This window comes from Diadema antillarum, unplaced genomic scaffold (genome assembly GCF_040938485.1).
Source record: "Diadema antillarum isolate AM-2024a unplaced genomic scaffold, OU_Dant_1.0 seq00001569_RagTag, whole genome shotgun sequence".
NCBI lineage: Eukaryota > Metazoa > Echinodermata > Echinoidea > Diadematoida > Diadematidae > Diadema > Diadema antillarum.
Window position 1 is genome coordinate 354,750 of NW_027272290.1, and position 19,373 is coordinate 374,122.

General features: G+C 37.3%; 2 protein-coding genes across 2 annotated transcripts in view; one reads left to right on the plus strand and one right to left on the minus strand.

Moving 5' to 3' along the window:
* Positions 1–2,860: 2,860 nt before the first annotated feature.
* On the minus strand, positions 2,861–3,391 carry LOC139710805 (uncharacterized). The gene has a single exon (XM_071622713.1). It carries the CDS (start codon positions 3,389–3,391, stop codon positions 2,861–2,863), a length of 531 nt encoding a protein of 176 aa, XP_071478814.1.
* Positions 3,392–10,595: 7,204 nt separating this feature from the next.
* Positions 10,596–19,373, plus strand: part of LOC139710811 (adhesion G protein-coupled receptor A3-like) — a 148,287-nt gene continuing 139,509 nt past the window's right edge. Inside the window, exon 1 of the mRNA XM_071622718.1 lies at positions 10,596–11,547. Within this exon, the coding sequence (XP_071478819.1) occupies positions 11,306–11,547 (242 nt within the window). The 5' untranslated portion in view covers positions 10,596–11,305. The remainder of the gene's footprint in view (positions 11,548–19,373) is intronic.

Sequence of the window (19,373 nt, forward strand, 5' to 3'; positions counted from 1 at the left end):
ATACCAAAACCTCGTAGCGAATGCAATTGCAGAATAAAACCCACTGAATTCGGCCTACACAGAGAAAAACTCGCTGGCTACCCGGTAGACATGTAGTTTTGTCTCTCTAACGTTAGCTGATTTGGTTTTTGTATTTCATACATGCCGTTTACTGTTTAATAGAAAAAGGAAAATGAAAGTTTTTTTTTCTCGGTATAGGTATAAACATAACTATTTGCAATTAAAAGTGAGTCTTTATAATATTCAGTCATTCTACCGTAGCATATAAATAAACTGCAAGATTAACAGCGTATTGAACATGCTAGGCACGTTTACTGTCAAGTTACACCCGGTACCCGCGCGCATAAATAAATGTCATATTACTGTTATAATTATATTTCTTCGGAAAACCTGCAAATAATGTCCTGTAAATACTCAGTATAAACACTTTTAATAGCTTGGCGATCGTAAAGAGAGAAAAAAATAAAGTGTTGGTGCACATTGAGAGGTATAGAATTCATTTCAAAATTACGGGACCGACGCTCATCCACGCTTCGATATCTTCTCAGCAGAGAGAGAGAAAAAATGCCTTAGCTAAACATAAATGCTTGCCGATCTCACAATGAAGATCGGAAACGACATCGAAATAAAAAAAAAGACAGGGAAATGTCCAAAAAAAAAAATTAAATACTCGGATCACCTAATAAAATGGCGATACACTCGATCGGTCTGCCCGGCGAACCGCCGCTTTTCACCCCAAGTATCGGTTAGGCCTCACATTAGTTCTAACATTAGGCCTAACATTGTACTGTCATGCTGAAAGTACAGTTCGATTTGATTTTAACGAAAGTAAGTAAGCAGTGTATGATGTTTTCTTTCTCTGGTGCATTGTACATTCTTTACGAATGTACTGTTTCTGCTGAAAGTACAGCTTGGTTTGATTTCATTATAATTATGTCATGCTAAATCGTGGATTTTGTAATACATGTGAATTGATTTGTTGTGAAATTGTTTTGAATATGGAATCAATAACAGATTATGGGAAAAAAATTAGTCCTATACAAACGTTGATAATGTTTTTCAATACACGGAACGCTACTTTATATCACGGAGGTCGCTGGGCTACCGAAATACATTGACATTGTATCAGTATTATTATCGTTTGGGATATTTTCCGTGGGCATCACTGGTACGTCTGGCTTTACGGAACCCCCTCCAAATTACATAATGATACAAACTGAAGGCTAAGTACATTGTACAACAGGTGGGATGCTCTAGCACGGAAACCGATTCGCCCGTAATCAGTTACTAGTTCAGAAGCGCCGCACGTGCGCGTGACTACACGACACACACATGCTGTTGGCAGAGCTAGTACTTGGTACAGGTAGGTGGAAGTATGTGGGAAGGGGATCGGGATTTCCTGCACTCAACATGTTATACATTATGAACATTTCACTGTCAAGATAGATCGTTGAGTGTACGATATGTATCTGTATGCATCGTGAGTTTGCAAACAGTGTCGACGAGCGCGAGCTGGTAGCTGTGTTTTCATGTCCATGAAAACTACACCCAAATCTTCGCTTTTTCGAACAGTCGGTGAGCGTGAATTGTTTTGCCGATGTGTTTATGAGATAATACATACAATGTAATAAGATTAATTTTGCCGATCTATCACGTCCGTATAGTCAGTGTAGGGACAGTGGTGCATCCCGCTACGCAGCGTTGTAAATTATGTCGGCCTTCCGTGTGTCTCGATCTCCGGAGCTCGGAGGAGGACCGTAATACTGAACAGTAAAATAAAACTCTGAACAGACGAAATTCTCCGTCTAACGTTAGCCCTCACTACTCCTACATTATGAGCAAACGTTAGTTGATATCGATAGCTAACGTTAGCTATCGATAGCTAACGTTAGTCAGCTAACGTTAGTTATCGATACCTAACGTTAGCTGACTTCCCGGCGGCTCCGTTAGCTAACGTTAGCTAACGATAATCTCCGTTAGCTAACGTTAGAAGTGAAACTTTATTGTGACGGATACTGTACATCATCACACATGTCATAAGTATACATGGACATAAAAGGAATAATTTCGAGTAATATTTACACTGTACATAAATTGAAATATAACCATCAACACATTCAAAATTACATACAAATAATACAAACTGTCCAGGAACCCTCTTTATTTAACTATGGGATATTTCAAATAATAACTTCAAAAAATAATGAATTAAAAATAAACAGTACTAGAGCCCAGAGGATGGCTGCACAAAATCTTACAAAAAAAGAGAAACAAAAAATAAAAGAAATGAAGCAATGTGGTAATCTACAAGTGTAGATGTATAGAGATATTATCATGAGATACTTTCTAAAATTCTTCCTGGCAATTTCAGATGAAAAAAAAAAAATATATGCTGATGGGCCTTTGATATAGGTTTATAGATTATATTCATTAGGACCTTTGGCTTAGGTTATGATAGAGTAATCAACCCAGTTTGCGGCAGCCGGCAGGGTGTCTATTTCTGACAGGGGCACTTTCATTCATCAACAAAACAGCTAATGAACATGTGTGCTTAGTCTCACTATAAAGTTTGCATGTATTAATAGAACAAAAGCAGGAGTTACACAAGTGTTATTGGAAATTGTGAATGAAATTGAAATGGCCCCTGCCGCAAATATGCACCTTGTAAAGAATGCCGCAAATGGTGTACAGTGTATATTTTAGTATTTTTACTCTTTATAGACTAGGTTTAAATTTATAGGTTTATAATTAAAGCCCTCGGCTATGCACAAACACTACTCACACGTTCTGGGCCCTTCCCAATTCCCCTTGGATGGTTGGTAATTGACTTTAGGCCTAACTAACATTACAAACACGTTATTCACCTTCCATGAATCTCAATATAAACGACAGATGGGGAAGCCTTCTCAACTGCATCTGCAATAAAATTGAACTGCTTGGATCTTGGAGTCACGTAACCAATCCCATAATCTGTGACGTCTGCTGCTTTGACCACGGGCAATATTCCACTGGACGATGACGATGTACGCTCGGGTATTTCTCCGTGAAAAGAGTCTTGCCACTCCTGGCTATCAGTTTTCGCCTCAGCTGCGGCCCTCTCTTCGGCTAGCTTCCTCCTTTTCTTATCCCGTCTTGGCTCAAACCGTGCGCCCTTCAGTTGTTGTGCGTATGGAGTGATGAAGTACAGAAACACGCCTAAACCGAGAAACTGTGCCATCCGTTTGTAAAATATCATCCTATTTTCTTGCATCTGACGCTCTGTTATAGTCCTCGCCACAATCAGGTGGGTTGCTGGTGGATTTCTGACAACAGTCTTCCCACTCAAAAGCGGTATACTCTGCCGAAATATCCTCGACATCTTGGGAGCTTGTCTGACCATGGACGCGGCCATCTTGTGATGCGCGTCCTCTCTTGTCGGCTTTGTGCTCAATTTCGCGAGAGGTTACGGCACGGTTGCTCAATCCGCTGCTCTTGATTTCCTAGAGATCAGTGGTACAATCGTGTCCGTGTTGCATTTCTGACGAAATACGATGACAACATTGGGTAGGACAGTGGTGTCCCACTGGGATTATAATCCGACCTACATACATAAAGAAAAAAGAGTATCAACGTTTGACATTCCTTTGTAATTCGTAGATTGGATGTTTCCAGACCTTTTTTTTTTTTTTTTTTTTTAATCGTCGAGTCAAAGGGAATTGCTTGCAACTCTTCGGTAAGGAACGTCTTGTTGTGCTCAGGTACATCACCGATGGGAAGTTATATGTGGAAGAGAATCATTTCAGCCTTTCACTTAGGCGATGCGGACACACATACCTTGAACAAAATATAAGTAAGTTAAAAAAAAAAGTTTCAAAAGGTTCAAGCATAGGCCTACCAAAGACGTCCTGAGATTCTTACCATCGGAGGCGGGGGGGGGGGGGGGGTCGAAGCGGGAGGACCATTTTGACCCTTGACTAGACGATTTCTAACAGCAATTATGACATCACAAAGCAATTCGGACATCGAGCGCTGCTTCGTAATGTCACTCTGTGAACTTTGAACTTTTGAACTTTATTGTAAAACACACCTTTTGGCCCCAACTGGGCATATAAAGGTTTAACATTGTATGAGATACAAAATATGAGATACAACATATATACATATTTATATGACATGTGTATGACATGTGCACGTGTTTGCTTCTCATTCTCTGTTGAGATGGTATAGTCCACAACTTGCAGTCAATTACTACAATATTCTAAAAATGGTTCAAAGTAATAGTTACAACTCGAGCTCAAACTTTTAAATTCAAATCACTGAATGCCAACATTATTTTACAAAAATTAACACTGTAATTAAGACTATTTGATTTCCTATTGGCTTAAAAATAAAGTTTACATACACTTGGACTATATACATTATACATTTTCTTGTAACTTTATCATCATTACGCCATTTTTTGATGATACAGTAATTTTAACAAATACAATAGAAAAGAATAGTTATCTTAATAACAAGGGGACCACTATCAAGCTGGCAGGGGAGGGGTTGGTGGTGGGGGAGATGAGTGAAGAGGTATCAACTATTACTAAAAGTATAGTGGGGTGAATCAATGTATAAAAAATAATGCGGTTATGGGAAGGCATTGTATTTTCGTGGTCTAAAAAATAAACAAACAAAAAAGGGGGTTGACTGTTATTACAAAAAGTAGTGGAATGAGTCAGTGTAAGCAAAATAATGTAGTTATGGGGAGGGCACTATATTCTGGTGGTCAAGGGGGGAGGTGTCTAGGGCGGCGTTGAGGATCTGAACTTTGCTCCAATAGCCTCAATCATTTCACAAAGATTTAGCAATTTCACCTTACTTTTGCAGTTAAATAGTTTTTCCATTCATATGGGTATTTGGATTTCTATAATAGTATCTCGGCAACAAAGCTTGTCTCAGAGTATCAAATGAACTACATTCAAATAACACATGGAATTCATCACCGATTTTGTTTGAGTTACACATTGGGCATATCCTATCATCATAATTGATATTGCTGTACTTCCCTACTACTACTGGGAGTTTAGAGTTAGCTAAACGGAATTTAGTCAAGGTACTAGCATCCAATTTGCGAGGGAGGGTCAGGAGATACGGTTCAAACATAGATTTACATTTGAAAATGCGATAATTGACACAGGAATCACTGTCATTAACAAAACTAGACCAAGTTTGAATAAATTGATCATTCAATCTCTGACTTTTTTTTAACCATACGTGGCTACATGTTTGAGCTAACCAAATATTACTAAACCCACAATTGTTCAACACATTTTGAACAGCAATTAACCATTGTGATTGGAGGTTTTGAGCTTTTTGCATGTTAGAAATAAGGCAATACATAATGTAAGCTATAAAAGAGTTATCTTTCTGAATTAGTTTGGACCAGAAACTAACCATCCTACATTTGACATAATTCATAATTGGATATCGTCCAAGTTCACCAAGGATCATACAAGTTGGAGTTGATTGTTTACAATAAGAATTATTTTGCAAAATTTTATATGCAATTTCTCAGCCAAAGCACACTGAGAGTAGCCCCATATACAGTGGCGGATCCAGGGGGGGGGGGAAGAGGCGCACGCCCCCCTTTATTTATCGTTAAAAAAATAAATAAAAAGACAAAAATGAAATGAAACCCGGAAGTGGGACCAAAAATAATAGTCACGCCCCCCCCCCCCTTTACAGAATTCCTGGATCCGCCCCTGATATTTCACAACCATACGTCACAATGGGGAGGACCAGGCTGTCAAATAACTTAAGTTGGATATCAATGGGTAAATCAAGTCTTCTACATTTTGAAATAAGAGAACACATTGCTTTGCTAGCCTGATCATATAATTTTTTCTCAGCCTTAAAGGACAAGTTCACCTTCATAAACATAAGGATTGAGAAAATGCAACAATATTAGTAGAACACATCAGTGAAAGTTTGAGGAAAATTGGACAATCGATGCAAAAGTTATGAATTTTTTAAATTTTTGTGTTGGAACCGCTGGATGAGGAGACTACTACAGCTTGTGAGTCATATGCGTACAACAGTATAAAGAAAATATAAAAGAAAATTCAACATATTTTCACTTTTTTCGCATAATAAAAGAGCAATTGACTTGCCTCTTTCTAAAGGCAGGGGGAATAATATTACCCATAACATTTATCGGTAACGAGGTAGGGGAATGTGTACTTTTTTCAAAAGATGGAATTTTGTGAAATTCTCTTTATATTTTCCTTATATTGTTGTACGCATGTGACATCTAAGTTATTCATACACTGCAGTAGTCTTCTCATCCAGCGGGTACTGCAAAAAAACTTCAACAATTCATAACTTTTGAACGGATTGTCTGATTTTCCTCAAACTTTCAATGATGTGTTCTACTAATATTGCTACATTCTCTCAATCCTTATGTTTATGAAGGTGAACTTGTCCTTTAATAAACCTTCCATTGTAATTGAAACATATACCCAAATATGTGTATTCATAAGTACTTCCAAGTTCGAACTTCCTAGATGAAAGGTGGGAATCTTTCTAATTTTACCCCTTGAGAAAATAACAATTTTAGTTTTAGAAACATTGACAGACAGTTCTTTATCAATACAGTAAAGTGTGTAAGGATTCTAATAAGAGCACATTGTAAATCATCCTTACATTCAGCCATTATGGCAGTGTTATCAGCATATAGTAGTGTAATTGAATTATAATATATAACAGTATCTTCAGTCTGCAATAATTCATATGACAGCTCCGATATTAATTTCAGACCATTACACTTTTTCAGTAATTCCCTCACTAAATCGTTTACTTATACAGAGCAAATAAGAGAGGCGAGAGATTGTCGCCTTGTCTTACACCAATAAAGCATGTGGCTTTTCCGACCCCAAATCTGCATTAGAGAAGAATTTGCTATATAACTGTATAAATGTACTTTTTTTCCCTCTATGTTTCGGTCATTGTTGTACCCGTGCTCCCCATCTTAATCTTTAACTCGATTTTAACTGGGACCTACGCTCAACAAGCTCGCTTTTAAGTAGGTTCCTTCATATTTCTTTAGCCATCATTAGCATCCATTCACAGATTCAAAACGTCATAGATCGACCACTATATGTTTTATATATTTGCAATATTTCATGTATGTCTCCAGCTTGATATCATGTACTTCATTTAATTTTGTTATATTAGATGTATTTTTTCATCGAGAAATATGAAAATAAATCGAAATCGAAATCGAATCGAAATCGAAATCGAAATCGAATCGAAAATAAAAGAAGGAAACAATTGAGAGAGTCGGAGAGTTACAATGTGATTTTACACATGACTTAGCACTTTTATACAAATTAACAATAATATTTAACACTTTCCCATCGATGCCATGAGCAATCAGTGATTTCCAAAGTTTGATTCTATTGATTGAATCAAATGCTTTACTGTAGTCTATAAATGCACAAAAAAGGTTTTTTTTTTCTGGCTGCTCAAATAGATATCTATAATTGTCTTCAATGTAAAAATGTGATCTAATGTAGAATAATTTTGCCTGAAACCAGCTTGCTCACTTCCAAGAGCCCCAGATGCTTCTAAAAACTTTGTAAGCCTATTGTTAAGCAGCAACGTAAAAAGTTTGCCTAGGCAACTTAACACTGATATACCTCTATAATTATCAGGATTAGAAGGGGAGCCTCTTTTAAATACTGGGCAAATAACACTAACAGACCATTCATCTGGGATGAAACCAGTCGTTAAAATCAGGTTGAAATATTTTGTTAAAGTTTGAGAAATGTCATCTCTGGCATAAACAATAAATTCATTTAATATGGAATCAATGCCAGCTGCTTTATTAAGTTTGAGTTGGTTAATCCCAGAGAGTACTTCCTGTTCAGTGAATTCCATATTAATATAATCATTTGTAATTTCCTGCTCACGTTGAGGTAGAAAATCATTAACAACTATTAGTCCTGTAAGATAATTTAAATCAATAGAATGCTGAGTAAGAGCATCAAAGTCAACCAAATTTTTAATATTTGTGTGGGGGTCTTTCAACAGCTTCCAAAATTCTTGGGTATTCTTTGTTTCAAAGCGCCGCAATTTTTTAACAAAACGTTTTTCGTACAAGTACTTGGCTCTTTTTTGGGTTTTCTTATATGACTTTCCAGCTATATTCATTTCATGGAAATTCCCAGTTGACTTGTTATTCCTGTATCTCACTCTGGCATGGTTAAATTCTCTTCTTGCATTTTTGCATTTATCATCAAACCACTTTTTTGAGTGTTTCATTTCTTCTTTTTCCGAAACTTGCCTATTCCTCTGTTTAAAAGAACCAAGTAAAACAGCAGTTGACTTGTTATTCCTGTATTTTACTTTGGCATGGTTAAATTCTCTTCTTGCATTTTTGCATTTATCATCAAACCACTTTTTTGAGTGTTTCATTTCTTCTTTTTCCGAAACTTGCCTATTCCTCTGTTTAAAAGAACCAAGTAAAACAGCAGGTGCTTTAAGTATGTCATTCAATTCAGAGTTTAAATTGTCAATAATGCTCAGATCTACCGATTTAAAATCTATCAAGTATTGGTCAAGGTTGCGATTTACAGTCGCAATTTGATGTCTGTCCAGCGCATCTTGATAAGGGATTTGCATTGAAGAGTTCCATAAAGGTCTTAAGAATACAGTAGATATCTCGCTGAGGTCTTTGGGTACATGGTTATCTGTACTCTTTACTATAGAGTTATTATTAAATTTTTAGTGAAGCAATTGTGACGTCACAAAGCAATTCTGACATCGAGCGCTGCTTTGTGATATCACTCTGTGAAATGTAACAATATTTCTAATAAAGTAATTGTGACGTCACAAAGCAATTCTGACATCGAGCGCTGCTTTGTAATGTCTCCCTATGAAATGTAACAATTTGAAAGCAATTGTGACATCACAAAACAATTCTGACATCGAGCGCTGCTTTGTGATGTCACTCTGAAATGTAACGATATTTCTAATAAAGCAATTGTGACGTCACAGAGCAATTCTGACATCGAGCGCTGCTTCGTATACTAGTATGTCGCTCTGTGAAATGTAACAATTACTACTAATCAAAGCAATTGTGACATCACAAAGCAATTCTGACATCGCGCGCTGCATGCTTCGTCGGCTCACTATTGTGAATTGGCACATGTATCGGTACATGTTATACAATGACATCGCGCCCTGTTTATTTATTTACTAATACAGTACACTGTAGTAGTATAGGCCTACTGCCATCGCAACCACCACCATCCAACATCGCATCCACCACACCACTTCTCTCTTCACATTTCCCCCTTCTTTTGTTTAAAATTTTGATCCCAAATATAAAAGAACATACTCTACCAAATTTCGAGTTTCTGGTTAAAACCATGAACCTCGGTGTCTCCAAAATTCTCTTCGGGGGGGGGGGGGGGGGGGGGTCATCAACGTTTGTCAGCGCTGACAACTTGAATCACCATAGTAATAGTCAGTGACCACAGCATCTCAATAACCCCAAAGCTATCTGTATCAGAAATAACATGGGATTATGATACTTCACGCTAATTGATCTCAAAATGAAACATGATTTGTGATTTGGGCATGATTATACTCGTGACACCCATAAATCTATGGCACTGATCTGATCATTAAAGAAATCATCTGATCATTAAAGAAATTGTCAAATGCTTCAGGACAAAAACAAGAGAAAAAATAAACACGAATGAAACAGACTATTAAAATATAATATTTTATTACATCTTGTTTCATCGTGTTTTTGTCAAAGGGACTATTAGTGGTGGCACATTGCTCGCAGTTTGCAGAGCTCTCCAGGATGTCGCAGGAAATTGTGGTTCATGAGAAAACCTCGAGAGCGCCCTCTAAAGTTCTTGTTTCTATCTCCCTCTCCATCCCCCAACCCCCCCCCCCGTAAACGAGTTAAAATCCCTTTCTTCTCCCAGACGCTGTGAATAATGAAACAAGAAAAAGATGGAAAAAAGTCCAAGTACTTTACTTGGTGTAAAAGGGTGCCCAATGATAAGATTGAATTATTTGGAATGTGATCATAGTAATTGTTTTCCTTTCTTTCGTAGATACATCATGCATTTATATGGGCGTCATCATGATAAGAAATAATTTTGTCTTTCAGTAATGATGGACACAAAATCGATATGTTTTCTTTTCCAATTAAACGTCTACTTCGAGCGAAAAGTTAACAAATTAATAAACATTCACCGCCGTGTTACAATCAACTTTGTCGATGTCCGCCAAAAAGTAATTTTGATCCATAATGGCTGTGTTATGGAATGGATAGATCCGAACACCCGATTGTGATCGAAGACGCACATTTTAAGTGGGGACAGGATTTCACACTATAACCAAACGTAAACATTGCGATCTCTTTCTTTCTTTCTTTCTTTTTTCCTTTTTTTTTTCCTTTATTGTGTGATGGTGCCATCACACGACTTGGCAATGCGGACCGCGCAGCCGATAGCTTGCTGTACGGTAAACTGCGTGTCAGAACTGGCGACGTGAAGTCCTAGCTAGCTGTGTGTACGGATTGCCGCCGCGTGTGGTGGGTATGGTGATGGTACTGCAGTTCACCGTGGCTCTGGTTGCTCGCGATGAATGATCGCATGTCATCATTTCTCCCTAACCTCATGATCACCGTCAAGTGTACTGCACCAACCTTTGAAAAGCTTGGGGACAGAGCAGAGACCGATTCGGCGATTTTTCCACGAGGAATAATGTCATAAACTTCGTTTGAATGTTCATTTTGACGACGGAGCTCGCGCGGAGGGCACAACATTCGCACACCGCATCTCTTTGGGGGATAAGCGTGCCCCAAAGCCTTATCGTTTCTCGTGCTAGTATAGTGCTGTGTTGCGTGTTAGGTTATCTACGTCTTCTCACGATCTGGCAATATTGGATTCCATCTGAAAGCAATCTAGAGGTTTACGTGGATATTGTATCCCGTACCTTCCAGCGAGATTGGAACTACAATTCAGCTGGATTTGACGATGGCATGAAACTTTAACTACCAAGCTGCCTGTAGTTTCAGTTGCAGTGCATTGCTTCTCATTGAAAACATTCATGCCACAAACGGTAATGAGTAGGTCTAGATCATGCTTGCGATATCCGTGGTGGCTCGAAAACGTAACGTTCGTTCGTGAGTGTGGAGATCGTCTATTCTGCTAAGTCTTGTTGCATATAGGATTGCATTAAATACGGTGGCGTTCGGGAAACTGGCAGCGGAGATTATCATTGCATCGCGTTTGAAAGGAATAAGATAATCTTTGCCATGATGTTTGAGAGTGTTTGTAGGGCCTTGGTGCTCGTAATTATTGCTGGGACGCTAACGAAACTGAGCCAGGCGTGTCCACCGATATGCATGTGCGATGTTATCAAGGGGCGGAGGGGTAGCGGTGGCGGTGGGAGACGTCGAGGAGGCGGCGGCACTGGAGGGCGCGTGGTGTACTGCGATGGAAGGGAGCTCACAAGTCCCATTGCAGCCGATCTGGTGCCCAAGGACACCGTTTTATTGTGAGTTTATTACATGTGAACTGATGTATCGGCTTGTTTTTCCCAGCTTTTTATCACATATTGCTTCCTGAAAATCCCAGAAAAAAAAAATCATCATCAATTGGTTGTAATAAATGTTTGGAGATTTGGTGTTACAAGTTATGTTTGAAAAAACAAAAACAAATACAAAACAAACTATAAGTTTAACAAAACACCAAACCTACACATGAGAGGTAAAGAAAATTATAGTCTTTAAGCCACTTGCTTTTTAGTCGTTTTTCCTTGATATTTGGTCATTGAATATTGTACATGTACGTAAAATATTGGCTGTATTGCTTAAAATTATGACATCAATGAATTGAATTGAATGAAGGTACCGGTACTATAAGTCTAATGTACTTTTGTATCCATGTAAGGTAAGGCCTAGATATCTCAAATTCTACTGAACCAAATTGCACTAAAATCACAGGATATCCTTGGCTTATTTCCAATCATGTAAATTTGAAGCAAATTGGTGGTTGGGAAAGCATGATATTGATGTTGACTTTCGCGTTGTCGCTCAAAACAAAATCACTCTTGCGAGCGAATACGGCATACGCTGTCTGCATAATCTGAAACTGAAGTTGGCCATCTAATTATGCGAAGATTCTTTCAAGTAACCGTGAGCAAAAAATCAATGTACAAAATTATAGAGCAAGTTGAATCAAGTCGGATGAGAAATACAGTTCTTAGATAACACAAGACCACACATAAAGCAGACAGACAAACAGAAACACACAGACGGCCAGATACACACATTTTTATGCATTTCTTGATATAACCAACTTCTTCAACTAGCATTGATTTTTACCTCTTATGTTGAGTCCCGTTCGCATAGATGACTAACTTCAGTTCAAATTGTGCAGACAGCTACAACACTGTATGTTTCAGTCGGTTACAGCTCATTATTCTGAAGGTTCGTTATTCCAAAGGCTCTTTAGTCCGAGGATTCGTTATTCCGAAGGTTCATTATTCCGAATTTCATTTTCGGATTAACGAATCTCCGAAATAACGGACCTTCGGAATAACGCCACAAATGTTCGGATTAACGAACCCTTTTTCATTTTTGGATTAACGAACCTCTAGGTATAGGGAATTTGTGTGTTTCGGATTAACGAACCTTCGGAATAACGAACCTTCGGAATAGCGAACCTTCGGAATAGCGAACAGCACCCGTTTCAATCACTTGCAAATATAGAGTAGTGCCCACATGAAAGGGGATCTCGCTCACACCATTTTCCCCTTCTTTCCAGAAGGTTAAAATATAATTTAAGAAAGATTTTGCAAATTCCCAGAGTGCTTGTTTCAAGTAGGCCAGCACTATATAAACAAATGTACATTGTACTCTGCTTTACATAACTTTAATATTGAAGGACATATTGTAATGTGCAAGGTATACAATATTTAACAAAGACAGATGTGGGACAAGGATATAAAACAAGCAGCCCATAATTTGACCATGCCACCATCCAAAATTTGACTGCGGAGTACAATTGTGTAAAACCCATGCTTTGCACCCGATCAAATTTTGCACAGGAGGTCTAAACTTGGTTCAGGTTTTACATGTAAATTTGTGTTTTCAAAAGTCCAAAATCAGACACTGTATTAGGAACTCTGGATATATTTGATGTATTCAGTTTGAAGCACAATACTTTTTTTTCTCTCTTTTTCTTTTTGAATGTCAGTGGAGAATACTGTACCAATGAAAGACTATCCCTGAATTGTCAAAACATGAAGTTTAAAACAATGTCTGTGTTGCGGCTTTACATGTACTTGCCTATAGGGCAAGTCCAAGATAATGCGCGCGTTACGTATGGGACATTCAGAGACTTTTATGACCTGAAAAGTAGTGTTAATGGCCTTTGATCATATTGAACTTCATCATGGTGATTGAGATCTAGGAGAAGTATAAACATGTAAAAAATTGAGAAAAATGACTGTGACAATTATATTCTAGAAGAGAAAATATGTGCCGTTACGTATGGGACCAGAAAACTTTTGTTTTTTTGAACATTTTTTTCAACCTCAAAACTCTCTGAAAGTATTTCATTCTACAACTTGTAACTCACTGTGATGAAAGTCACAACACTCAAGATTATCACAGGTAAGTTTCATGTCATTAGGCAAAAAGCTCTTATTACAGGTTCTAATTAAAGACAGACATGACGTGTTACGTATGGGACAGTTACGTATGGGACAGTTTGTCCCCCATTCATTTAGTGTGTGAAGAACCATGTTTATGGGTATTTTGCATAATTATTGTAGTAAAATCAGTTGAAACTACTCAAATACTGATCCAGATTGTGAAGGAAACATTATTCCCCGAATATTCACCATTATAATCATATTCAGTCATATTTTTATATTTTTATGACCAACCTAAGTATGCCTGCCCTTTGTCCCCCATTCGTTTAGTGTGTGGAGAAGCAAGTTTATATGGGGGCAATTCCACGGTAACTCGCGTTACAAATAATGGGTACATTTATGGGATAATGTGCCAATATCTTTGTAATTGATAGGATCTACAAGTTACTTTTTTCATCATGGGTTAAGTAGACATACACCAACCAAATGAATCCAAAAAGAAAAATAAAGGACAAACATGTTGGGATTCTTGAATCATTTCACTTTGGTAACTCGCGTTACACAAAAAGGACATGGTCAATTCTATAAAGACCTCGTTTTGGAAAGTCTCCTCATACTAGACAATCTTGATAAAAGTTTTCCTACCTTGAATTGATAGTGGGTTAGGACTCATAAATTAACACTATCAAAGTTGAGTAACAATGACCTGGTAAAATGTAGGGAGCCTTTATGTCGGTAACTCGCGTTACGGTAACTCGCGTTACATTATGTCCACTAACACAGGGTGACACAAATTGATGACATTCAACTATTCTGATGGCACTGAATATTGTGTTGAATATTTTGAGAGATGCTTAGGTTGGTAGATAGTAAAATGAATAAATGTTAAACAAACATTTTACTAATAAACCCAATTGATAGAGAAGAATGCATTTAAGACTAATAAGAGTTTCACTCCTCATAGAGACCTTGAATATGTTTGAATATATACCCAGATGATTTACGTGTATATCAAAGTACATTGTAATTTTCAGAGTGTAAAGATGAAAAATTTTGAAAGTCTTTTTAAAACAAAAATAAAAGTATCAAACCCTATCTACAAGTTTACAAAAAAGCTTACAATCTTTCAAAAATTAAAATCCTATCTTTGTGAGGGGTGAAAACTAGTACATTTCTTTGCAACTGATTGACAAATAGACCAGTTCGTAATTCCACTTTGCGCATGAGCAGAAAAAGGTCATTTGTACCAACAGGCATTTTGCTTTTTAAATTCACTGAGATAAGCATCTGTGATGCGATGATTATTCATGTGATCCTTATCTAAATGATGCTTGCCAGCACATCCACCTGACAGCAAGAATGGTATTTCACTATATAAAAGGAGATAAGCTGTTACTGCATTCAATACAAAACAATGAAATGGATGGCTGCTAAATTATAAACTGATGGGAGTATTCTGATCCCCTGATCTAAATGCAAGTTCATTCTTTTTTTTAATACGAATTCCATAAATTGTTATATCGGGCAAGCTTATGCATTATGCCACTTTGAAAATGAGTGAAGTGCCGAACCAACTGAGAAAAAAAAAGAAAGGCTATTTGTACCAATGTATACATGAGCTAAATTACGAACTGGCTTATTACCCTTCATCGACGTAAATAAGCACTGAATTGATCAGTGTTTTAGTAGTAGCCGTGATAAAAAAGTCATGGGCGTACATACTCAAACAGAATTCGAACCCACAACCTCTTGATCTCCCCAGACAGGCGTCATCTCCACTAGACCACCGAACTTCCGCCTAACAGGAAGCGTTGGTTCTAATCCTTATATCATGCAGCGGGTACTGCATATTTTATCATTCAAATTCATGAAATTCTTCCATTGAGATGTTTTCATTGCAACTGATTGACAAATTGCCCTACATTGACGTAGATAAGCACTGAATTGATCAGTGTTTTAGTAGCAGCCATGATAAAAAATCATGGGCATACATACAATGTACTCGAGCAGGATTCGAACCAAAACCTCCTGATCTCCAGACAGGCGTCATCTTCACTAGACCACAGAATAAGGATTAGAACCAACACTTGCTGCTTTATAGCATTCTGTAATAAAAATTCTGTAATACTGATGCAGGAAATTCAGATGATAAATTTTATGTTCTCATTCACTGCTGGATGTTCATGTACACATGCAGTAGAAGCATGACTAAACTCTTCAATGTGGCATGTGATCAGTGGCCTTGATGCTAGTATTATACAATCACAGTTTATTAGGCTGCCTTCCTTTGTTTCAGTCCAGCATAGTGTGTATAACACTGCATTTGATTGTTTTTACCACAATCTAGCTCAATTAAGTGTTAAAATTTGCTTATGTTGGTGGAAACTTGTGTTTATAGTCGGTAACTCGCGTTACATGCCGGTAACTCGCGTTACATGGTCACTCGCGTTACACTTTTCATTGACATTTTTTAATGTGATGACAGTGTTTATTCAAGTCAACATCCTGTGTACAGTATCAGGGTATGATGAATTTAGAAAATTATAATTCCCAACAAATTACCTCCACTGCTTCCTTCAGAATGAAAAATATTTCTTGTTTCGGTAACTCGCGTTACATGGCTCAAGGGCTGAACTTTCATGTGGTGATTAAATATTTTTTGAAGGTGGCATAAAAATTTCCTCACGGGAGACTGAAGTAGAACCAATTTGCTTCTTTTAAATAAATTAATTGAAGTGCTAGCAGAATTGTTCTAATGGTCAATTCCAGCGTAACGGACATGACATTCAGACCACTTTTTTGTGATTCAAACCATCACACAATGAAATTGGGAGTCTCCAAAAGATTCTAATTGAGTTTATCAGACACATTTAAGTATATGTAATGTACACAGAAAATTTCATGGAAATTTATCAAGTGGTTGTTGAGAAATTGCATTTTTAGCGAGCGTAACGGACATGACACTAAATGGACAAGGCATTTTGATCTACTTACCATTATGAAAATTCCTGTGAATTTTTGGATAAGATGAAGCTGGTTTGGGTCTTGATTAAACCTTAGATCATGCTTTACTCATAAAGTCCTAATTTAGAGTAGTTTTACTGTTCATTCTTTTTTAATAGTTTAAAATATTGCGTAACGGACGTGACACTTCGAGTGTAACGGACATGACAGTTTTGTCCACTTTTTGTAAGCTAAGAGAATTTTTCTATTACAAGGTATAACAGATATTCAATTGTTTGCATAGTAAGGTTAGAACATAGGGACACACATCATAACTGCAATCATGTAATATTTCTTATATTTATATCATTTTAGGGGGGTTAGTCTTTGTATATATTTACAAAACAAAGAAATATAAAAGAAATTCGCTCCTGCACCAGCTAGCTACAATTAGTGACAAATTTCCAGTTACTACCACCCACCATAGCAAAATAGGACATATTACTATCTTATACTATGGTTATGTTTCTCTTAGTGGCCTACTATTTGATACTTAGTATTATACACTAGCGTAACGGACATGACACCCTTGTAAGGTGAACCATATTTTCACTTCTTTGTTTCAAAATAAAAAGATTAAAATAACTGCACACTGCTAACTACATTATGTTCTTGAACAAAACATCAAAAAGTCCTTTTATTGCAGGTTTCAGTGATCTAACAGCTACTCTAAAGCACATGGAGTACAATGCCCAGAGTACCACAATGGCATACATGTTCAACACAGAAGACCATGTCTCCATATCTGCGGATAGGCAAAGAAAACAGAACGAACCAGATCTGTATGAAATAAAAAGTTTGAATACAACATCATTAAAATGCACTCAGGATTGCATCAACTTTTATGCAATGAAACAGGACCACAAAATTGTTTGGTACCATTATCAAATTAGTGTTATCATCTGAAAGAAATAAGGTATGAAAATTTCATTTCTGCAAAGTTCTTTCATTTGGCATTAATGTCATCCTTGGAGTAGAATCATCCTCTGTTATCCAATCTTGGATAGACTATTGTAAAAATTCCACTGCTAGTACCGGTACCAGTTCTTTATCATTGTCAACAAATGCTTTCTTTTCTTGGCTAGAAGTGCATGATCAAGCCCCTTTTTTTTCTGAGAATTTTCACAACATATATTAATCCATTTCCATGTAGAGTGGTCACCTGGGCAACGAAGTATTTCTTGTTTTCTTCTCGGCAAATTCAACTCGTTCAAATTGTATAATCAACTTATTGCTTGCTTAGGCACTTCTTAAGGCTTGCCAGAGTGGTGTACTGGTTACATTATTCTCACCAGCTTGTGAGGTTAGGACTTTTTGAAATACTGGATGCTTTCCGTACCAACTAAATGATTATACAGTGTACCTTTCAGTGGATAAACATCTTCTCATAGCATCTCAAAATTGTGCTTGTTGTACGATGCTGTGCGCTGTCATATATACCAGTATATCCCTTGGCATAGAGGTACATCTAGTTGAGATGTATTGATGAAATGGATAGCCAGCATTCAGACCGACTTTCTCTGACGATAGAGCTACATGTACTGTCAACACGCTTAATAAAGCAAACAATTCCATTCTCAGCCCTCTTGGCAAGTGATATCTCATTAACGTGCCACTGAAGGTGCGGATTTATAGTCATAGAGATGAGAGAGGTATGTATGGATGCAGCACAAACTTTTTTTTTAAATTATGAGGCAACACCATCATTGAAGACATTGATGCTGGTGACATTTGGATTCTTTGTTGTTGTATCATCAGTGATCATGTTCATTGGATGCACGAGGATCCATTTGTGCAGGAGTTCCTGGCTGTTGTGTTGACTCCATGGTGGATATGTGTTAAATGTGGTCTACAATGTACTTATATGTAGAAAGTGCTCACTTTAAGTATTGAAGGGAAGGCCAACAATGAAAACTCCATTGTCTAAATACTCCTTGGAATGACAGCTGCTGTTTATCAGTCAGGATTACAAGAGGTGGGAATGGATCAAACCGGTGTAACAGGGTAGCAAGATCATCTAAAATCAACAGTCTTCCAGTGGCAGAAAGCAAAGTCTGCTTGTTTTTGTTTTATTGAGTGATGTGCAGACTTAATTATTTACTGAAGTATAGAAATGTTCTACTATCCTCAAGCAATTAAAACTAATCACCACCCTGTTTCACTGGGCCACAGTGTTATTTTTGCCACTTGTCTAATATGAGGTGTCATGTCCGTTACGCAAAGTGTCATGTCCGTTACGCCATTTACAGGAAAACTAGAAGTGGTATAGAAAAGTGGTTTTCACACATGCAAGGGGATTCAATTCTAACATAGAAAATGAATTTACAGCAACTTTACACTAATTTCCTCTTGGCTATGAAAACTTATAGTGAAAAACGTAACGGACATGACGCTTCAAATGTTATAGAAATCACACAACTTTGAGGATCAATGGGTCAAAAACTGATGAATGCTAAGGAAGTTGGTTGTGATTTTCTGTTGATATATACACTGGACTATAATTTAAAAGCTGAGCAAGGCCTCTAGGACATATCTGGCCTTCTTTAGAGACAAGAACACTAAACTCTTTAAAAATAGCCAAATTTTTGCGTCATTGCAACACATCATACAGTATTTTCATTGACTGAGAAAAATACAAAATTTTGTAATGACAAAGATGCGACTAGTGAAAAATGAAAATATATATGTTACTTTCTTAGAATATTTGAGAACTTAAGTGA